Source organism: Lissotriton helveticus, chromosome 5_1 (assembly GCF_964261635.1).
Source record: "Lissotriton helveticus chromosome 5_1, aLisHel1.1, whole genome shotgun sequence".
In the NCBI taxonomy this organism is placed as follows: domain Eukaryota; kingdom Metazoa; phylum Chordata; class Amphibia; order Caudata; family Salamandridae; genus Lissotriton; species Lissotriton helveticus.
This window is the reverse complement of record NC_136065.1, coordinates 1,903,728,784-1,903,752,641: the sequence shown is the minus strand read 5'-3', so window position 1 is coordinate 1,903,752,641 and position 23,858 is coordinate 1,903,728,784. Positions and strand designations below refer to the sequence as shown.

The 23,858-nt window shown below is 44.5% G+C and overlaps 1 protein-coding gene across 1 annotated transcript in view; it reads left to right on the top strand.

Moving 5' to 3' along the window:
- The first annotated feature begins 752 nt into the window (after positions 1-752).
- Positions 753-23,858, top strand: part of CNP (2',3'-cyclic nucleotide 3' phosphodiesterase) — a 48,836-nt gene continuing 25,730 nt past the window's right edge. Inside the window, exons 1-2 of the mRNA XM_078645432.1 lie at positions 753-1,024; positions 21,857-22,535. Coding sequence (XP_078501558.1) covers positions 962-1,024; positions 21,857-22,535 — 742 coding nt within the window. The 5' untranslated portion in view covers positions 753-961. The remainder of the gene's footprint in view (positions 1,025-21,856; positions 22,536-23,858) is intronic.

The following is a 23,858-nucleotide window of genomic DNA, read 5'->3' as shown; positions in this document are numbered from 1 at the left end:
CAGGGCGTATGAGGGAGCTCCTGCACGCCCTCAGGCTGCCGGTAACGGGCCCCTCTGGGAGACGCGGCGGCCCCTCGCCGGTCAAAGACCGTGATAAACGCGCTAAAACGCGTGCGCTCCCCAGCGGAAGCTGCCCCAGTGTCGAGACGGCCCCACATGTACCGCGAGGTGAGAGAACCCTACGCGCGTTATAGCAATTACCAGAAATAATGCCCAAAATGTACCAAACCAGAATAAACACCAATGTCCTCAATCAGGGCGCGGACTGAGCCGCAGCAATCTCAAAACAACCTTAATAAACATCAACAACACAATAATCTCCCACAGCACCCCCAGACCAACAAGCAGAGTGAGGGAACAGGGAAGGTGCACTTAACTCTGGCTTGTGAGCAGCAAAGAAAGAGGATGATGGGAGCACGCAAGGGGTTCTTATGGACTGTGGGGGCGTGCCTATACTCATGGGTGTTCATGGGTAATGAAGTTTTGTGGTTAATGTTTACTGAAAATATACATTTTCATTGGCTGCTGTGTTTTATGCAGTAAAGATTGAGAAGCATAATCTGAAGCCTCCGGTCCTGTAATAGAATCACAGGCGTGAGTTCGACGACAAGATTCGAAGCGGATTCCCCAGCTTCGGAGTCGGCAGCTCTGGCCGTTCCACCAGAGGGCGCTCGAAGGCCGTGTGTTTTGCCTTCATGAAAGGACCATCTCTGCAGCTGCCTGGCCTTTTTGTTTCGTTTCCTCAAGTGTCTGAATTTGCTTGTTGTTCTGAGAGGGAAACTTGGCGACGGGCCTGGTCAGCAGATAACAAGTGGCCGTGTGGGCGTGCGGAGACTCCCGGGGCTCGCTATCTGTAGGACGGGGTGTGGGCGGGGGCTCTCCGTGCCCTGCTCGCCAGGAGGAGGGTGGGGGAACAGCTGTCCGCTCAGAGGGCCGAGTAGAAAAGCCCCGGGCAGACCCCATGCAGAGCCTAGCCCGGACCCTTCCGCACGTGCTGCTGACGCCGAGCGGCCTCCTACCGGGGGTGAGTGAGGTGCTATGTATGTGGAGGGAGGGGTCGGTGGCGTGCAGCACGGGGGTATAGATTGCACCGTGGGGGAGGCAGGGTTGGGGCGAGTGTGAACGAAGGACTGTGGTTATCGTCAAGGTGCAAGTGTCTAGTCGCTTACGGTGGGTGGCCTCGCATTCCCGGGCCATCTTGGATCTTTATTCACGTAGGTAGTAGGTGTGGCGTAATGCAACGTTACATGTTTGCAGTTTAAATGGCGCTAACTCCACGAAGGTATTGGATCGCTTTACATGAGAACCAGTTACAGTCCATACATTTTTTGTAAACACTGGGAGATAAAGTGGTCTGCCCAGAATCACAGGATGTTGAGCCGATGCCGAGACTCGAACGCTGTTTGTTCCCCAGCTCCAAAGTCGGCAACTCTGGCGTCACACCACCTGTCCTAAAATGTTTGTTTTAGATTCGCGCTTTCCATTCTTCACATCCCTATCATCAGTACTCATAGTTCACTCAAATGAAGACACCTCTCGGAATGCCGCCATCTATTACACTGGAGACCATAACATGCACAGAAAGGGGTAGTCTGCTTTACAAGCATGTGGCACACAAGAAGAGGGTGTACTGCTTCGTTCACGTGGGGCGAGAGCGGTGCTTTAAATGGGCAGGTACCTGTAATTCTTTAATGTGAAAGGAATGGCACCTCAACATCCTTTCACAGGAGATTTTCAATTCTTTATATGGGAGAGTACCGGCACTTCTCAGTTTGAAGCAGGCACCCTGATAGTGGGAGTACCGCACTTCTATATTCTCATTTAAAGCACTGGGAGAGCTGCTCGCTTTACAACGACATGACACAGAGAGAGGGCATGTTTTGCTCCACCCTAAAATGCTACACCTGGGAGGCGAAGGGCGGGGTGTTCCTCTTTCCCTGGGCCGGTGGGGACTTTCCTGACTGATGTCATTTTACCGCTAAGTCGGTAGTGATAAAAAACACCTGTCACCAGAGGAAATGAAAGTGGCGTCGGAACTCAAGATAGGTGAGGTGTGCTTTGTGAGAAGGGAGGGGTTCGATTTCCCTCTTATGCGCTTGACAGCAAAGCAGACTGGTAGAAAGAAATGACATTTATCACCGGTTCTTCATTCAGTTGTTAAGATGTTAAGCAGCGCTTTAAAAGGGTCGGTACTGTCTGGTACTGAGTACCGGCACTTTTTATTATTTTATTTTGAGGAGAGTACCTGTACTTCTCAAGGGGAACACAATATTTTTAATTGGAGAGTACCTCCTCTTCCCAGTAACACGCAGGTACTCTGATACCGAGTACTCTGATACAGAGTACCTGCACTTCTATTTTTCCAGTCAGGCACTGATGTGAAGTGTATGTATTGTATTGGGGAATGGGGATTATATTATCTCGGTTACGTACTATCTTCCTTTTGATATTGCCTCGTAGTGCTAGTTTGCGTCCCTTCAATAATGTTCTATGATTTTTATGTCGGTCTTACCCTGGGACGATGTTTTATTCATTGAGCATGTATGTGGATGTATACGTTTGGGTGTCAAGAAGTGTTTTCTTGGACATTTTTAGGTCAATAATATACAAAATCAAAAGACTCGAGTACTTTTCCTTCCTAAGCCTTAATTACGAGTGCCCCGAGGGTAGGTGAGATTAATCCAATCTCATATGATTTGCACCTGTTCCATTTTTGTGGTACTTACTACCCCAAAATCCGAATTTCTCAGTATATACCGTATTGGTTCCCCTGTTAAATTTCGGCAGGTTTGACCTGCTGAAATTTAATGAAGGGTGCGCTTTATCCACACGCAGTGCTTACAAGATGCATTACACTCTGCACAACTCAAAATTCAGACTCCTGCACAGTTAGGCGTCCATGCAGCAGTCTACACTGAGTTGAAAAACTTCAGTATTTTTTTTTTGGCATGCGTGTGCTAGGTGGGGTGTATCTTCCCCCCCCCCCCCCGTGATCCTCAGCCTGACAGGTCTGAAAATTGAGCTATTTAAAAGTCTTGCAGAGCGAGACCGAGGCCCATATTTACGAAGCCTTTGCATTGTCATTGCCTCATGCAAGAACAAGGCAAAGCCTTCAGTAGTATTTGTAAAGCCACGCAAGGTGCGATTTGCGTGGCTTTGTAAAGAAATGCTTGCACTACTTTACCTTACATTTCAACTTCCATAGGTGGAGGAGCATGGGCGTTCCCATCCATCCAGCCATAGATTTTTGGGTATTCCCAGATTTACAAAGACTTGTAAATATCTGGGAATGCGTCAAAATGCTCCACCTTCCCAAGTGAGGCATAATGAGGAGAAGAACGTTTTGATGCTCATAATTTCCTCTTTCCTCGTGTGCTGCAGAACACAAAGTGGATAATGCCTCAAAGTACTTTTTTCGTGCTGGAAGGATGTCCCTTCCTGCCTAACACAGCCCCCGTTGCATTATAGTGCAAGGGTGTTGGGTGCTTGGCTGCATACCGTGCACCAGCATAAGGAGGGTGCAGAAATGCTCCATATTCTTGCAAATATGAGGCCTTTCTATTGCAGCGCAGCAGCTCTGATTGCTGCCCCGTGTTACGTGGACGTTTAGTAACTGTGCCCCATGAGGATCCACAAAAGTTTGTCTTCCTAAGAGAGTGAAATCTGGCTTGCCTCAACAAAACCATAGAATCAGTTTTCATTATATTTGCATTCTTTCAGACCTGAAAATGCACAGATGACTTTTGTGGGTTTCATTAACTTTAACACGTTTTTTTCTGAATGAATTGTGATCTTTCTCGCTGCAATAACAATACAAGTGACATGCTGGGGTTTAATAAAACGCCTTAATGAATCCCATAAAGTAACTGGTTGATATATAGCGTTGTGTGAAACTCTGCTAAAGGTCATAGGAGGCTCAAGTGATCAGTCACAGCAAAGCTAGTCGTCATTGCCTGGGTGCTGTGGAAATAGGCAAGCTTTTTATATCTATAATGGAAAATGTGTAGGTGGGTAATTTCAACCGCTTTGGGCTGCATGCACTGTGCTATGGTACCCCAGCTGGCTTTACAGATGAATCTGCCGATTAGGAGGGTCACTTAGACCACAGAGTCAATAGCTGTTCCAAGCAACCTTTTCACTGGTTTCCTTGTGTGTTTTTGTGCCTAATCAACATTTTACTACAACAATATTAGAAATTACGATAGAGACATGGGTATTACCAATGAGCTGATTAAACATACTGCTTCAAAACCTTGCTCCTAAGTGTATGTACTACGTTCTCTGTGCTTGCATGCGATTTGTGGTTACTGCCAGAAAAGCATTGAGGTATTTCTTGCTTCATGAAGGCCACGTGGACATTTTGTTGGCCATAAAGTGGACGAGAGTGAATGTGTGTCCATCACTCACAGAAATCATACCAGTGTGTAGATGCAAGGAAATTAAAAAAGTTTGCTGTTTGAATAGAAGTTCCTTTCAAAGCTTGGAAAAGCACTACTATCTTAAGTGACTTTTTTCAGATCTGCTTTGTTTTTGCATTCATCGGCTTAACAGTACTCAAGTTTGTTTAAGGTGCGACTCCTGCCTTAGATCTAAAACTGGGTGTGTGAAGAGCTCCTTTTCATTGCTTTAAAAGTTTACTGAAGAGTGAGGTAAATCCCTTCCTTTTCCCATGCTACTGGCTGTTGCCTGGCGACGGGGACTCTCCGTCTCAGAATTGGAAGTAGATTTTTGAACTTGAATATAGCTCAACGTGGATGGGTTGTTCAAGGCCTCCTGGCTGCACACCCACAATAGGATCATTATTTGTGTCTCTGCACCAGTAACCGGTGCTTCACCTGGACTTTGAGAAGGCCTCACTTCTCAACTGAAAGAGATAATTGTCAGGGACAGGTCCTTCTTTGCCAGTAGCTTTCCACCTTTGGTACTGAGAATACTTGCTGCTGTGACCAACCAGGAGAAGGTCAGTCGGGAGGAAAGACCAGCAGGGAAAGGAAGCGATAGCCAGGAAGAGCTGCACCGGGCCCTGCTAAATTAAGATCTGCATATTTGTCACATTAATGAACTCTCTGACCAGGTACCTACCAACCATATCCAATATTCCAGAGTTACAGAGGCAGTCGGTGAAAACGTACTCCACAGAGCTCATCACCAAACAATTTTATGGTACTACCAATGGGGCAGCCTGACTGACATTGAGAACTGGAACTCAAAAGATTCAGACTAGAACCAGGTTTTCAGTTCTTTGCAAAAGAACATTTCTTGATTTGTTTTCCTAGAACAGGGGAGAATGTTTCTCATTAAGGAAGCACAAAACGACCTAGCGCCTCCCAGTTTCACGTTTTGGAACCAGGGGACCACTAGAAGGTCTGCACTCCAGGAACGCAGAGCGCCCACATGTTAATAAGAGCTGAGGTGTTTCAGAATGGTGGGAGCCGTCCTGTATCTGGTTCTTTGCACAAGTTACAACCTTATATGAATCAGTCATTAATATGGTTGTTGTATTTTGAAAACATTGGAACGGTTTTAAAGGATTAGTTGGTAGATCTGCTGAGACCCTTATCTCTGCATCTATAGTGCGCCTGCGCTGGCCACACTGCCCTCCATACTGTTTGGATGCCTGTATGTGCCTTAGAAAGAAACAGAGGTAGTTCTTTTCACTGGACTTGCATTCCATTGGTTGATGATTTGAACCATCTCTCTAGCTAACACCTTTCTTCAGATATTACATTTTAAAGTCGCATTGCACTCTACTCCTGTAGCTAAGTTCCGTTGTGACCACTCAAGACTGTAGGTCTGGTGGGTATCCCATCCTGTGGATTCCCAAAGCACTTTAAAGTTTTGTGCTGACTGTGTTAATTTTCCTGTTATAGCCCCTTAAATTGTGTTGCCCTCACAGTCGCTGCCGACTCACTGATTAATCTGACCCCGTTGAAAGAGTTGCCAGTGCCTTGGAAACTAGTTGAGTTTTATAGTCGACTATGTGACCTGTCTCCTGGCGGGACACTGAGACTGGATGTCTTTAGCTATATAGAGAGCCAAGACACCAATTCTCCTGCACTCGTCATTGCTTTTGACTTTGGTAGTACCAATATAATCTGGATTTTTTGGGCTGAGGGTTTCTTGAGCATTTTTAACTGGAAATTAGGCAGCATGGTCTCACAGTTGCTCACTTTGCGCCAGAGTCATAAAAACTGGGAATTACTTATCCTGGCAAATCAGCCACTTTGCATCCTTCTATCTGGTACCTTTGTAGAAAAAGCTGACCATTGCCAAAGCTATTTGAGCATACTGCCCTCATTAGCCATTACCTAGGTCTCAATGTTATCACAAAAGAGTGCCTACTAAAGAAACACTATAAAATACATAGGATGTGCAGTAATTGTAACTGTCCCTTTTACGTATCGGATTATAGAAGTCTTGTTCTTTGGGGTCGAAGCACTGGTGGACATTGAGTTTGTTATTTACTGTGTGATGCTGCACCGGAGTTTCTAACCCCTACCACCTCCCAGAGTAAGCATTGCCAGCTGGATTTCTAGATGAGCTTGGTTATCAATATGAAATGTAACGAAGATCTCAGAGCGCAATTTCTAGCAAACCTATTAAAATATATTTTTTTTATTTGTTTCTGCCTCTTAACGGGCAGCCCCCTCAAACCAGGCTCAGCTGGTAAAATTGTAGCCTCAGTAACTGAACTGGCAAGTACAGAGCATCCGTGCTGCAAAGAAACCATTATCCCATTCTGTACCAGGCTCCTATTGACCTGACGCACAAGACAGCCTGATCTTTGTTGGACTGTCTTTGGGGAGGGACAAGAAAGCCAGTTGCTCTAAAAGAATGGAATTGTTTACTTGCAAGTGGGCTGTTCCATGTATGTGGCATGAATGCAAGTGATTGTTAATTATGTTGTATAATAAGGTTTTGTTTAATGTAGACTGTACTCACTTGTTTAAAATAGACCCTTCTTGTTTTCTATTTTGGATATTACTACAGCCGTTGCCACCAAACTTCTCTTTATTTACTTTCACAGTTGGTTTCTTATTAGTGTTTTTATCATGTGTTTACTCTTATGTAATTTTATACATAGGATGACTAAAATACATATAGCATGCGTAGAGAGCCCTAAGAAGCACGGAATAGCTCTATTCCCTTAGTATGTATATATATATATATATATATATATATATATATATATATATAAAAAATTGTTTTCCAAACTACGTTGAGCCCTAAACTTGTATGTAAAATAATTATCCAAGTATCATATGTTTTAATAAATTGAAGCTTTCTCAACCATTCGCGTGTCCATTCCTGTAGGCTAATTTGGTTAGTCTTTTTTTCAGCACACCTTCCATTGCTCACTCTGGAGAATTATTTAAAAGTAAAAAATGTAAACTTCTTAAAGATGATTGTTTAAAGCGTTTGTTTAGACTGAGCAAGTATAGTATATCTTTGGGACTAGTTTACCAAATCGCTAGATGTTATCAAAGGCACCTTGTTTCTGCCCTGGGGCTTTAAACAACCACCCAGTGTAAGCTGTGGGTTGTAAGTTTGGTAAGCCACAATTGAACCAATTGGACTAAAGTTCTAGAGTGTGCATAGAAGAAAAAACTGGGCTAGAGCACAGTGTCCCTGAGGACATGGAGTTATCTGGTAACATTACTTCAAAGTTTACTTGTTTGAGTGATTTAAATCATCGGTTACCTTTGCGATGTTAAAGTTGCTAAATTACCATATCTTGCACAGTTGCCATCACTACTCTGCTACTTAGGCCAGATGGACACAAACTACTGTGAAGTGCCTGGTCGATGTCCATCCAGACTAGTGCAGATGACGAGGGAGCACACTTTAGATCCTCTGATTTTGAAGACTGAGTTGTTCTGCTCAAGCAAGAGATTATATCCTTGACAATCGGGAATGAGATAGAGCAATACTCTACCAGTGTCATCTGCACACAGTAAACTTCCGCATGAGGGCAAAAAGTATGCATAAGCGTTGGTAGATCCATCTCCAGTTCATGCTTTTAAAAACATAGTCATAAAGACTGATAGTCAATAGGTTTCTAAGCTCCTATGAATTTGGCAGGAAGAATTGATATGATTAGCCCAAGTTAACGCTATTTCGTGAAATAAAGTTCGTATTTGCGCTCCTAATCCAGGGCAGAGAGGGAGATTTTCTTTTTTTTGCGGCAGTATATTTAGCTATCTTTGAAACCAGAAGAGGGTTGTAGTTTTAGTTATGACACCCAACAAATGCTAGGATATATATATATATATATATATATATATATATATGCCACACGATCCCCTTCTTACAAGGAAACCCAAGGACACAGCGGGTACTTGTTGGGAGCTTTTTATTCACCAAACTGCACAGCATAATGCATTTCGGCCTTTTAGGCCTTCCTCAGATGCTGAATTGTTCGTGGGTGTCACCTCCTCCCTCCTTTGTAATTTCCAGGGCACTCCCATTGGTGGGAGCTCAGCTGATCCTGCCGCCGGGAATGCTGCAGTGCAATGAACCACTACAGCTCCCAGTATGCATCACTTCTAATCCATCTGGCAGCTGGATCGAGCGCCGAAGTTTGCCTCGCAAAGGGGGGGCCGTGTAGCGGCTGGTGGCCCCATAGTTCATGTGTTAAGAGCTCCCTCGGGTCCCCAACGTCCAAAGCCACAAGAAATAGGAACAACGCCGGGCCATGAGGCAGGAGAGTTTCAACCCGCCTCCCGGTAAAGTTACAGGCTGCCGTTTGACAGTGGCCTCTTGCAATGGCCCGTTCCCGTGGCGGTCCTGTAAACTATCAATACCTTGATGAAGGAAACAAGTTTGCCAGAAAGGTTCCAGGACACTTGCTTGGACGGGTCCTTGTATCGCGCTCCTGGCAGGCGCGAAGAAATATGCCACACGATCCCCTTCTTACAAGGAAACCCAAGGACACAGCGGGTACTTGTTGGGAGCTTTTTATTCACCAAACTGCACAGCATAATGCATTTCGGCCTTTTAGGCCTTCCTCAGATGCTGAATTGTTCGTGGGTGTCACCTCCTCCCTCCTTTGTAATTTCCAGGGCACTCCCATTGGTGGGAGCTCAGCTGATCCTGCCGCCGGGAATGCTGCAGTGCAATGAACCACTACAGCTCCCAGTATGCATCACTTCTAATCCATCTGGCAGCTGGATCGAGCGCCGAAGTTTGCCTCGCAAAGGGGGGGCCGTGTAGCGGCTGGTGGCCCCATAGTTCATGTGTTAAGAGCTCCCTCGGGTCCCCAACGTCCAAAGCCACAAGAAATAGGAACAACGCCGGGCCATGAGGCAGGAGAGTTTCAACCCGCCTCCCGGTAAAGTTACAGGCTGCCGTTTGACAGTGGCCTCTTGCAATGGCCCGTTCCCGTGGCGGTCCTGTAAACTATCAATACCTTGATGAAGGAAACAAGTTTGCCAGAAAGGTTCCAGGACACTTGCTTGGACGGGTCCTTGTATCGCGCTCCTGGCAGGCGCGAAGAAATATGCCACACGATCCCCTTCTTACAAGGAAACCCAAGGACACAGCGGGTACTTGTTGGGAGCTTTTTATTCACCAAACTGCACAGCATAATGCATTTCGGCCTTTTAGGCCTTCCTCAGATGCTGAATTGTTCGTGGGTGTCACCTCCTCCCTCCTTTGTAATTTCCAGGGCACTCCCATTGGTGGGAGCTCAGCTGATCCTGCCGCCGGGAATGCTGCAGTGCAATGAACCACTACAGCTCCCAGTATGCATCACTTCTAATCCATCTGGCAGCTGGATCGAGCGCCGAAGTTTGCCTCGCAAAGGGGGGGCCGTGTAGCGGCTGGTGGCCCCATAGTTCATGTGTTAAGAGCTCCCTCGGGTCCCCAACGTCCAAAGCCACAAGAAATAGGAACAACGCCGGGCCATGAGGCAGGAGAGTTTCAACCCGCCTCCCGGTAAAGTTACAGGCTGCCGTTTGACAGTGGCCTCTTGCAATGGCCCGTTCCCGTGGCGGTCCTGTAAACTATCAATACCTTGATGAAGGAAACAAGTTTGCCAGAAAGGTTCCAGGACACTTGCTTGGACGGGTCCTTGTATCGCGCTCCTGGCAGGCGCGAAGAAATATGCCACACGATCCCCTTCGTATATATATATATATACACACAGGTATTCCGCGTTTCTAATGCAATCCTGCATAGACTCAAAAACGGATACAGACCACGATTCGGTGCTTCAAAGTTTTATTCGGTGTTGGTCGCCATGATATATATCTGTTATTACCCATGCAAGGAGTTTATTTTGTGGAAGCAGAGAAGACCACTCTGGCCTAAGGTGCTTGGTCCCTAGGAACTCGAGCTTCTTTTTAGACAGACTGTTCATTAAAGGATGGCCCCTCAATACCTTGCACTAGATATGTGCCATACATACAATCAGAATCCACTCCTTGTTTCAAACATGCCTAAATCTAATAGCGCTTAACAGGAGATTCTCTTGTGGCCTTACACTACCATTTTCTTTCTTTACCTAGAACAACAGATGTGCTGGCATCACAGACATTTTCAGAGGAGTTTAACTTTATGGGGTGGCCAATAAAGGGTCAGATGGACCTGGCTGCCCTGGTACTCATGCAAAATAAAACACCCTCCAACAAGACTGTTTTGAGTGGTGACTGTTCTACATGTGCAGATTGACCACAATGGGGTGACTGTGACCATTCCTGTTCAGATGTGGTTTAAAAGAAGTCTTCCTGTGAATCAACTATTTCCATCAGTTTCCTAGGCTAGAAGAGAATGTTCATGCTGATAGCAAAGAACCTGGCTAAGGCAGTCTCATGTGGGTGAAATTCCTCAGAGTGCTTCTTGCTTGCTGTTGCATTCCTTTCACAGTAGCTCTTTTATTTAAAGCCATCTGTGAGGAAATCCCTCAGTGCTTCTTGCTTGCCGGTTTCATTCCTTTCACAGTAACTCTTTTATTAAAAGCCATCTGTGTGCACTGGCTGCACCTTTCCCTTTCTTCACCAGAGCAGTGAGCCGGTGGTTCCTTACTTGACCACCGTAGGCTGATCTGTATGGGCTCAGTAATGGAGACGGTTGCCAACGAAATTAATTTCTTCAAGGCCACTGTGTACAAAATGCCCCATTGCCACCAGTTCTGGTGCTCTTTCCACCACATGTGGAATAGCTGCCCTTCCTACCCGCAGGGGCAGGTTTCTCAGAGATGCTGCTCTAGGCCCTTCATCGGTGGTGCCTCCAGACTCACCCTCGCACAGCTCTCTGTTTCTTCTATCAGAGACAATGGTTTGGATTGAGATGAAAGTGGAACCCGGATCAGGATGTTTGGATCTGTGGTGGTCTTCTAAATCCTCCAAATTTCCCTCAGGCCCAATAGCTTCTAGAGGCTAACGAGATTTGGGCAGAAGCCTCGTTCCCAGAAGAAGAACAAAAATAATTGTTACTACATAATGAGACTATAGTATTGGGTGTCTCCTCGAAAATACCTATTGGAATTGCCTCCTCTCACTGAACACATGCAGTTGGTTTCCTGACAGGGTGTAGACATGGGAATCACTGACAGACATGATCAGTTCCATTCCTCAGGATGGTTTGTTTGAAATTCATACTGTAGTGAACCAGAGTAAGCAGACTGCCCTTTATTCTGGGGGTTGCTATAGACAGCTATGCCTGGCTCTTCTGCCTTTCTCAGAGGCATACAAGAAAGCCACATTCACTGAGAAGGAACTCTTTGCTTTAAAAATACATAAGCGCCTGAAAAGTAATCCGGGCCACTTTAGAAAAGAATTAGAAAGAACTTCATGCCTGCGATCACAGAACATGACTGTGCATATATGTCTGGCATTCTACTCCAGGTTCCTTTCTTGGACAAGACAAACAGTGATCTTAGCATCATTCTGTACTTGCCCCTCTTTAACCCATTCCTACTAAGCAAATCCTTAAACACACTGACTGGTTCGATTGTGTTCTCCCTCCTCCCGAGGCCAATAATTTGAGACCTGGCTGTGTACTGTCCACTTCTGTTGAGTATTTCCAGATTACCTGGCAACAGAATATTTTTCCCTAGAAAGCACAGTGTAAAGCTTTGCTTTTGGGTCGATTGAATTTGTTTTTACGATTTTTAATGCCACATCAATATGACACGTCATTCTAAGGGTGTTTTTTGTTTTTGGTCACCGGCCTTTTGAATCCCTGATCCAGGGTAACATCAGTAAGCTGGAAGGTAGTGTCTTTCATTGTTATTATTATTAAAGCTTTTTAATGGCGAATCTAGTCGTAAACGATGAATTATTAATATTGCACTTGAAATGGTTTTTATGAGACGTGTAGAAGTGTTTATTAACGTGGTTTAAATGTACCGCCTTTTTACAGAGACACTATTTTTTATTAACGTGAATGCTGTTTTGTTGTTCTGGTCATCTTGCTCCTGCTCATTACCCCTGCTGGTCAATGTCCCCTTGCATGTCTTCTCTCCCCACAGTCTTCACAGAGCACAGGAAACTGTGACACAACTGGTTATTTTCCTTAGTGTGCATAGGTTGTTAAATGTATTGTCAGTTCAACTTTCATTGTGTTTCTAAAGTCCAAGGACATTTCCGAAGTATTTTCCAATGTGCTTCTGCTAGCACACACTGGTATATAAATCTTTGTTTCGAAAAATGTTTCATTTTGTGTTGTGCATCTCTGGAAAGCCACAGCGCAGAAGCTGCTGTAGCCTTTCATAAAAATGGGTTAGTGTTATGTGAATTATTAGGACGATTCTGTATTTTAATTTTCCCAATATGTGTTATCACCAGTCAGGCTATGGTGAATTTGCTGTTTTTGATTTATTACCTATTCGTAAAATGTGTATAAAAATCCCTGGTTTTGTGGGTGAGCCAAATGACTTCCCTTGTCTACCAGAAACTCTATCCTGTTTATTTCAGAGAGAGCCCTTTTCTTTTCCTCTATGGCTGCTATCCATTCCTTTATGATTTTTGCTGTTCATTTGGATCTTCGAATAAGTCTGATTTCTGACAATGTACTCTGTATCTAAGCCTTCATGGCATATATCTTATATTTCTCTGTGATGCTCAAATTGAGATTTTTGTAATGAAACCCGTTAACTTTTTCATGATCTAAAACTCAGTTTTTGAGAGGTCCCAGTTACTATCTTATTGCTATACTAATTTTGGGTCTGATGTTGAGGAGGGTGTTCTTTAATGCTAGATCAGCACTGTCTGAGCAGAATCTCTTACGGTAATAATGTTGGGTTTGGGGTTCTGCTCCCACATTAGATTGGCACCTCGATGTTGCAAGTTGCTGGCCTTTCTTCTTTTGAAGTTTTCAGTTTTTTCATAGTTGCACACCCTGTCTTCCTTTCAAAAGATATTGCTAGATTTCCATGTTAATATAGGTATTTTGCTTCTTTGATTTTCCCCTCTTCAATTCTGCCCCATGAGTCCGATCAGTCCTCAGAAGTGGTGATTCCTCAATATTGGTATCATTAGAGGGTCATCCTACTATTTTTTTTCAACACCATTTAAGGTTTTTGTAATCCACGGTGGTTACATAGCAAAAGCGTAGCATCAATTTCATTCTAGCAATACAGTGTTGCATCATAGTATAGGCTCAATTACACAGGACGATTAATCATCAACAGAGGAGAATCACGAAACAGGGTCCAGCTTGTATTGGACCATTGTCAGCGCTGTCGGAGTCACTTTCAGATGTTAAGAGCGGACCCCACCGAACTCAAGAATTACCGCCCCATCTCGCTCCTCCCGTTTCCCGCCAAAGTCATCGAGAAGACCGTCAACAAGCAGATGGCCGCCTTCCTCGAGACGAATGGATCCCTCGACCCCTCACAGTCCGGCTTCCGAGCCAATCACAGCACCGAGACCGCCCTCCTCGCCGCCACCGATGACATCCGAGCCCTGATGGACAACGGAGAAACAGCGGCCCTCATCCTCCTAGACCTCTCCGCGGCATTCGACACTGTCTGCCACCGCACCCTAGTACAGCGCCTCAGCAACGTCGGAATCCAGGACAAGGCGCTGGAATGGATCATCTCCTTCCTCGACGGCAGAACACAGAGAGTCCGCCTACCACCGTACAAGTCAGAGGCCTCCAAAGTCATCTGCGGCGTCCCTCAAGGATCCTCGCTGAGCCCCACCCTCTTCAACGTCTACATGAGCCCCCTCGCGGCCATCGCACTCCAACACAACCTCAGCATAATCTCCTACGCCGACGACACCCAGCTGATCCTCTCCCTGACCAACGACCCCGCCGCCGCCAGAGCCAACCTGCACGAAGGGATGAAAGAAGTAGCCGAGTGGATGACGACCAGCCGCCTGAAACTGAACTCTGACAAGACGGAGGTCCTCATCCTGGGCTCTTCACCCTCTGCCTGGGACGACTCCTGGTGGCCTCCCGCCCTGGGCACCACACCCAAACCGACAGACCATGCACGCAACCTGGGCTTCATCCTGGACTCCTCCCTCTCCATGACCAGACAAGTCAACAACGTCTCCTCGGCTTGCTTCAACATCCTACGCATGCTACGGAAGATCTTCTGGTGGATCCCCACCGAGACCAGGAAGACCGTCACCCAGGCCCTCGTCACCAGCCGACTGGACTACGGCAACGCCCTCTACGCCGGTACCACAGCCAAGCTCCAGAAGAGACTCCAGCGGATCCAGAACGCCTCAGCCAGACTCATCCTCGACATCCCACGAACCAGCCACATCTCCGGACATCTGAGAGACCTTCACTGGCTCCCCGTCAACAAAAGAATCACCTTCCGCCTCCTCGCCCACGCACACAAAGCCCTACACGACCAAGGCCCGAACTACCTCAACAGCCGGATCAACTTCTACGCTCCCAAACGCCACCTCCGATCAGCCAACCACGCCCTCGCCGCCGTCCCCCGCATCCGAAGAGCGACTACAGGAGGAAGGTCCTTCTCCTACCTGGCCGCCAAGACCTGGAACTCCCTCCCGACCGACCTGCGCCTGACCCGAGACCACCTCTCCTTCAGGAAGAAGCTGAAGACCTGGCTGTTCGAGCAGTAGCGGCACCCCCCCTCCCCCAGCGCCTTGAGACCCTACGGGTATGTAGCGCGCTATATAAATGTCATTGATTGATTGAAGAGTCACCCCCCTACCTCACTCCCCCAGGCAAGACCCCTGCATGATGTCTGGCATGGAAGCGACTGGGATAAGCCACTCTCTCTCTCTCTCTCTTAGCATAGGTTCTCAACAGTGCAAACTTGTATTTTCTGTCATTGATTATAGCGGTCAGCAGCTCCATGACGTAGACATACCACAACTTAGACCACCACACTGTGAGGCTCAGAGGGAACAGATTCTTTCAAGTGTGGGATGATCGTGAATTTAGCTGCTAGGAGTAAGTTAACCTGCCCCAAGGAGTAGTGTACGAGTATACAGACTCCTCGCCCACCATGAGGACCAGTGGATCCAGTGGCAGGTCCACTGAGCAGATTAAATCATTTTTGAGTGCCGATTATTACTAAGTAAACCGAGCAGCAGTTCAGGGCCCTGTTAGCTTAACATAATAAGCCTGAGAATCACTGCTGCTTATGCCTCCCTGCAGTGCTCCATATATGCTGAGTGACCCACTGTGCACCGATGAGGATTGGGTTGGTCATAGCGTTGGGAAGCTCTCTGATGCCCTCTGAATTGCTGGAACTCCAGGGTCAATCATTTTAATCTTGCTTTGGGCATGAGGCTATACAGCCCCGCTTGAACCAGGAGAAGAGGACATGGCCTCTACCTTACCGTCTTGGACTCCATATTTTACTGCTCTCAGGCTGGCGCCACAGACCCCATTCCACCCCGTAACACAATAGGAAGAGGTGGAGTCAGAGGATCCTTCTCTGGACCGTGATTCCCTGGCCTCTCAAAATGCATGGACTTTTCCGGATTCCTCCTGAAATGAAAGAGACTAAAAAGGAACCTCTGCCTGAACATTAATTAGTACCGGTACAGTACTGGTTCCTTCTTGTTTGGAGGTATTAAAGATGATTCTCTGGATGTTGGTACTGGTTCTCTAGGTGTTGGTACTGGCCCCTCCCCTGGGTTCTGTATCTCACTTGCGGTGTACCTTGTCTGTTCCCTAAAAAACGATTACCTCTGTTGTAATTTTCAAAAGGGGGTCTCCTGCTGTCGGCCCCCCCCCTAGAGAAACTGGGTCCCGCCCCTCCTTCAGATTCAGAGGAATCAGAGAATGTAAGTATCTTTTTATTCGACCAATGCTGGTAATCACCTTGATGGGTCTAGTCTCTATGTGTATTGTAATATTGAGCTCCCAAATAGGGGTATACCTTTTTCCTCCTAAAAATAACATATGTCCTTTTAAGTTTCTCAGATTTCTTTTTTACCAGGTAGTCACTGAAGGAGTTGAGTTCTAGGTTAACCTCGTCAAGTTAATTTTTGGCTTCCTCAACCAAATTATTCTTTTCAGTGTCTCCTCTAAATCCGCTATTTCTTTCAGAAGTGTGTCCACTACTTTGCGAGCTGTCTCTATAATGAGGATCATTAGATCTCTAGAGCAGCGATTTGCAATGAGTGACCACTTTTCTAAAAACTTCCTAATTTTAAAACACAAGCCTGGTCTTGTTCAGTTGGGATTTGTATGGTATGACTGATGTTTGTGTGGTGCCAAATTGTTGTTGTGTATATTCTGTTTTCTCCTTGCTTTGGGGTCTTTGAATCAAGCTAAGTTAATTTCCTTAGACAAATGAATTTACATATATTTTAAAAAAATGATCTCTTTTGATATAATAATAATAATAATAATAATAATAATTCAAAAAAACTTTATAAATAGTTGCTCTGTGGGACAATGTTACTGTCTTCTCCTTGAAGATCATGACCTATGTACTAATTAATGTTTAGGGAGAGGTTCCTGTTTTTGTCTCTGGTCTTCCCCCTGCTTTCCTCTCCCTACAATTTGAACCTCAGGGACCCTCTTCAGTTTTTTGAGTCCTCCTGAAATGAAAACCTTAGCCAGTCAGTCCCCAGCCTCTCATTGAACCTATTTTCTCACCCCTGCACCCATGACCCTCCAGATCCATTCCTTGAAGGTGCCAGGCCACCTCAGGACTCTGGAGGCAGAGACCTGTATCTTAACCTGAGCTTTGACTTACATTTTTGGCGACATTCTGGGTTTCCATGGCAAAATTGTATCCCATCCTTGGCACACAGTACCCTTTTTGATTATATTCTGACTATTCCTTCTATTATATTGGCTCATCCGTGACATATTGGGGCCATTGACAATCTTATGACCATCCTTGGTTAATGGTGGCCCATCATTGACATGACATGGGCATGCTTGTCCTTTATGGCATAATGGCTCATTCTTGTTCTGGGTATTCTTGACAAAACACTGAATATTGACAAGATCCGAGTATTCATGACTGAGTGCTGTTTATCCCTCGGATAGTAGTGGCCCTTACTTGACATTATTGCCATTATTGACAACCTTGGGCTATCTCGATATAATTGGTGCCCATCCATGACATACATGTCATTATTGCTATTCATTGCCTAATAATGACACAGGCAAAACTCTACCAATTCTTCACCCTTTGTGGCCTTTCTTGACACAATTGACACAATTCTGGCTATTCCTGGAATAATGGTGGTGAAGACGGATACCCTATTATTTAGATACTTCGTATTTTATGAAGATTATAAATGGACTTTCAGTGCCGAATTTCTTCTCTGTGAGGGTGCGAGGGGGAGAAGGCATGCAGCTGTTTCGGAACCAAACTCTTATTAACTAAAATGGTGAGCTAGTATTTCACGACAGAGGTTTTCCATGAAAAAAGCTAATGTTTGAGGGAAGTGAGTTTATTTAGATAAATTAAATCACTGTATTTCATGGTGAAATATCAATATTTTCAGATATTGGCAAGCTGAGGTTTTAAATAAAATTATTACATTTATGAAAGATATAAAAAGCAATTATTTTAGGAATAATTAATGCTGCGTTTGGGAGGTTTGCTACTGATTTTGGATTGGTGGTGCCAGCAGATTTCCACAGCTGTGGCTTTTATTATACCTTGTTGTTGTAAAAGCAATAACGTTTTTTGTATCATCATGACAGCTGTCGGAGACATGGGCATGTAGAGTTGGTGTAACCGCTACGGTCTGCATAATTTACTAATAACATTGCTGTAGGAGCATTTCTGGCTTGTCTTGCTCTTATGTCTTTGGTGTATGATTGTGACTTTTGTGTCACTAGACTTTTTCTACCATGCCGCATTCATACAGATATTCCGCCTTTAACATAATTTGGAATCTACCTTGAAGACGCAGGATTAACATGTGGAGTAAAGAAGGCTGCTCTAAACCACCTGTAAAACGTATAACCATAAGTATATTCTTGTGCAAATAAATTCATTATTTTGCACCATCATTTTCTAAGTATGAGTGCCCGCACCCTCAGGGAGGTTACTGCTTGCCCAAGACATCAAAGTAGTATTGGAATATTTCACTCTGAATTTTTAGACAATTTATGTGCAGAGTTATGCAATTATGCAGAGTTTATTCAACTTTTTCTTGGGGTGCAGGAGAGAAGCGTCGCCTTCCCCATGAACAATTCAGACATTTTCACCTTCCCTTGCTTGCTCAATGTTATTCTAGGTAGGTATGTAGGACCCACATTTTTCAAAGCAGGCTTGCCTTCTTCTGCACTCTTTGACAAGAAAAATGTAAAAGGATGAATTTTACAGTCTGGAGTCAGACGACTAGGACTTTTGAGTAAATAGAAGTTACGGTCATGGCTCTTATATCGGCGTTCAGTACATCCATTCCATGTCTGGATGATCCCCCATACAACTCCGGGTGTGTGTACCCCTACCGCCAAATAAGATTGATTTGATGCATGGTTACCCTAAGGCATCCTGGAATCAACTGGGTTATGTGAGCTGGATTGTGTAGTAAGGGGAATGGCAGAATTTGAGCTGGGCATGCCCCTGGCTTCACATAAAGTTCTTTTGCTGTGCTTGTGACTTTGGGCATGCCAAGAGTATGTACGATTGCCAGTAAAAGAGTCAGTAGATGTGGGTCATGGCAGAGTATACCAAGATTTCTAAGTACTTTGCTAGAGAATTCATACTAACCTAACCTTTACTCTTAACTCCTTACGTTATGATTTATTTTACACTGAGGTTGACTTTCTTCTCTTTCTACTACTTCCCTCTGTTACCATTTTTTAAAACTTTGCTCTGCCCCCTTTCCTGTTAGTCAACTTTTTAAATGCACTATTCCCAATCCATGTTTGCTCCCAATGCTGATTTTTGAATTGATTCTAACATTGTATTTTTCAGGAAACTGTAGTTACTGGGCTTCTTTAGTTTCTCTATTTATTTTGGATTTTTTTTATATAGCGCATACAATACCTTAAAGCATCACAGCACCTTACATAGCTCAAAGCAGTTGTAATACAAAACATCAAATATAAATAAGTGAGCAGGAACAGTTTATTACACAAGGAATAAGCATTGCAAAGAGTCGAGAAGTGGGTTGGTATCTTCAAAAACCCTGCGTGGTTGTTGGCTGGTAACATTAGATGGATGGCCTGTAGGTGGATAAGGCTCCCTGGTAGCACTCACCCCCATCAGTCAGGATTTATAAAGCACGGCTAATCACTGGATAGGGTATCAAGGCATTTGCGTGTCCCGGCGGCTTATTCGAATAGCCAGATCTTCAGGGCCATTCGGAATTCCGGAAGTGAGGTGATGGTCTGGAGGAGTGTGGTGGGGGGAGGGCCCCTTTGCTCACCTAGCATTATTTTCTAGGCAAATTGAGCCTTAAGTCCTTCAGCACGATCTGAACCCTAGGAATAGACGAACTTGGCTTCTGCTGAGTGCTGGTGTCCCATCCAAGTGGATAATGGAAGTTAGTCTTCAGGAATGCCACTTTTGTGTTTCCATCAGTTGCTTTCAACTCGAAGTGGCAATACAGAGCAACAGTACAGGATAGAGGAGTGATTGATGCATGATCACCGCTGTTATTAATGGAGTATTACAGCTGCTTCCATCCTCACTGGATATACGCTGCAGCCCACCCTTCCCTACCTATGGATCCTAGTTTCCCAAAGGAAGTTGGCAGCTAAGTATTCTTCTACAGCTGTCATGTCACAAGGTCACTGTGGTGTGATTTCACTGCTGACACTTTCTAGTACCTTTTTCCTCTATTGAGTCTCTGTTTAAGCTACCTTGCTATGTTAGATGTACTAAACACACCCTCCTTCACTAGGAGTATGTCTGGTGTCCTATTTCTCCAACATGACTCCATCATATCATACACCTATATAGCTTTAACCAATCTCCTAACTTCTGAGTATCCTGCTTGTGATATATAATGTAAGCCATAGACTGCTTGATGGTATGGTTTTGCCATACCACCGCCTCAATCTTTGGATTCTTCCTCTCTACCTTTTGTCATAGTTGTTTCTGTCCATTAAGCAACTATTTAGTAGTGCACATTGTGAATCTAATACACAGTTGCAGAATGTCTGCACCGCTTTAAATGTCATGGTTGTTGCTTTGATTCCTCTATTGTATTTAAGACTGGTTTGGTTTTCTCTAAATATGGTGCCTGAGCTCGGGCAGCTCTCTGTAGAAGTGAATGCGAGTGTTTTAAAGACTGGGCCCAATATTGTGAGTGACTCTAGTGTCTGTGAGGTCACCAGCGGGTGCTTCCACGTCTGCCTAGGCTTAGTCTGCATTGATGGCAGTGCCTGCAGGCACACACATGGGATGTGACCTGCATACTGGAGCTATTTGTCTACAAACAATTAACATTTTTAGTCTAGGTTTGAGTTACCATTGATTGATCAGTCGACTGATGTATCTTGGCGACTCTCACGCGTGTACCAACAGGAAGATATGTGGGTGGGAGGGGCTTAAACCTGGAAAAGGCTTCCTTTGGGAGGCGTCAAGCTCCATAGAGAACAAAAGACAAGATGAACGGGAACCAGGTTGGTTAATGCAGGTGGACTCTAAAGAGCCTTGTGGTATTGCAGCACATCAGCAGCCTGAGATGTGGGTGAGGTGTAGAAAGGCACTGAGAGTCAAAAACCTGGACCTTTTACACTCTCATTGCAGTAAGCGGGCCATGATATGTAAGCACTGTTCAGATTACTCACCCACAACACCCACTGGATCTCTGAGGTCACAGACGTTATAGCACCTTCTTAGTGAGAGAAAGAGAAGTGTGATAGGGCAAGTAGTGTGACCTCAAGCGAGTGAATGAACGCTCCATAGTAAATATATACAGCTGTCTATTATTGTATGTATATTGATGTTCAGTACCTTTGGTGAGCCAGAAAAAATGAGCTGGGCCAATGCTGGAGCAGGGCTTCTGCTTTAGAGTTACAGACCAGCCAATGCCACTTAGCCAGGAGTGTATGAGTCTTTATTAATGAAAGTATCTTAGGTTCATGGATTAAGTGGTGGATCAGCTGTTGTATAATGAATTGAACTGCATAATGGCGTACCCGATCTTACCTGAAGAACTTTGGCACATGCATTTTCCACGCTTATATCACAAATGCACAGAATGTGTGCCAGCTCCTTTGCACGTTTTCTACCATCAACCACTAATATTAAACCGCATAGGGAGACAGGGGTTGTATTTGCTGACCAGAGGGCTACATGTATTTTCTAGAGGTTTTGCAATGTGTCCAAGTTAAAAAAAATTGTCACTATTGTGTAGTATTTTTTCAGCTGAATAAATGATCTGCAAATCGGGTAAATCTATCTAAAAATATTTTCAGATAAATGCAGTCATATGATGGATCGAATGTTCAATTATTTTAAACATTTTTTCTTTTCTCTTTTACCCCCAAGAAAAGAGGCATTACAAGGAAGATCCAGTCTCTTCTGTCAACAGTACTGTCCCGCAAAATGTCTTCTCCAGCGTCAAAGGATCAGGCAGAGAGCCAGAACTTCCCCTTTCTGTTGGATGATCACACGGTTGGTGCATTCAAGGAATCAAAAACTCTCATCCTGCTCAGAGGGCTCCCAGGAAGTGGGAAATCTCACTTGGCTAAAGAAATTCTTGACAAGTACGGCGATGTTGCCCGCGTGATTTCAGCCGATAAACATGACATTAAGCCGGCAGTTAAATCTGTCATTTCTGATGAATACAACCAATTGGATAAGACTCTGATTGGAAACTTCAACAAAAAAGGTGTCAATGTTATTGTCCTGGATGACACTCACCATGATAAGGAACGCTTGGAAACCATCTTTGACATTGCAGATGATCACAAATTTACTGTCGTCATTGTTGAGCCAAAAACACAGTGGCGTCGGGATTGCAATCAACTGAAGGACAAGAGTCACTGGAAGCTATCGTTGGAAGAGCTGAAAGGCATGAAAGCTCCCTTTGACACGGATGTTCTGCCTTTATACTTTGGCTGGTTCCTGACCACCTCAAGTGCGGATGTCTTGAAAAAAATGAGGCACAATTTCTTGGAACACCTTGGCAGTCTCAAAGCGTTCCGGAAGCGAGCAAAGCCCAGTTGTACGTAGCTAAGATGGTGGTTATTATTTAGAAATTTTTGTCTAGTTCTGGACCAAATGTGACCTTTTAGTAGAGGAAGAATCTCTTGCATGATAGAAACTTACTTCATCACTTTATTTTAGATTGTAAAGATTTTTATATAGCGATTTAATAAAGATACATAAGGAAACTGCCATAGAAAGTGTAGGATCGCTCCTTGTAGCCGAATGTGGAAGCTAGGGCCTTGGCTGATGCCTTAGGCACGAGACCAGCATCTGGGATAAACATGCTTTCCTGATAGCGTGTAACTGATGCTTAAATGGGGAAAACCCTACATGCTTTAATATTGATTTTTAGTAGTCACCGACTTTTACTCATATAAATACATGAATACCACACAACACTCCCCTGAAGAGCTGCAGTGGTAAAAATGAGGAAAATTATTTAGAAAAGTTTGGATAGTGGAGCTCAGCATTGATGACCAAGGGAAGCAGTTTCTAAAAATATATTCTTTATAGAACCCATTTTATTATTTCTTTGGTCCTTTCCTAAATCGAAGTGTTGTTCTGATTTGGCTAAAATAAGACCGCAGTGACCCTGGGCGTTACAGCAATTTTGGCAGGTGGCTTCTTTGAAAGGCATTTTTTATTTAAGGAGGTGGGGGCTATGACATGATTTTTTCTTTCTTTCTTGCTAACACATTGAACGTTCAAAATGCCCATGTTTGGTTTTCATTGATTACCTAACATTTATTTTCTTACTGGAGTTTCGCTTTGATGTTCAAACTTTAGGTGCACTTCATTGATGATGATGAATGTGTTGGTGCTGTTTTGTGTGACATTTTAGAAGAATGTGATGACTGTATGACCTACACATGTTTGTTTCTAAAGAACCTCGAAAGCAACCCTCTGGGACAAAAAGTGAAAACTGTGTTTGGAAAAAATATGAAGTTTCTAATTTTCTGCTATGGCATTGCTCAGATTGGTTTCAAAGTTATTCTTTCTACACAATGTTTGTTTTGTTCCAGTTAATCGCCAGTGTACATATGTATTATTTTGCACTGCATTATAGAAATATTAAGGGAAAATAAATCTAGCCAGCAGTGCCGCAGAACTTGCCATGTTGGTTCCACATAGGCAGCAGAGCACTGTTCTAGGGTGGTTGCCATGTTCTGCTCGTTTAAATGTATTTTATTTGCAAATATTTCACTTGCCTGAAGCATTCTAATTGGGGCACCTAAGGAAAGATGAACTGGCTTATAATGAACTTTCCACTTTTCTCTAGAGGATTGTATGAGACAGAGAGGCTGTTTTATTGCAGACTTTGTCATATTCCTACCAGCCT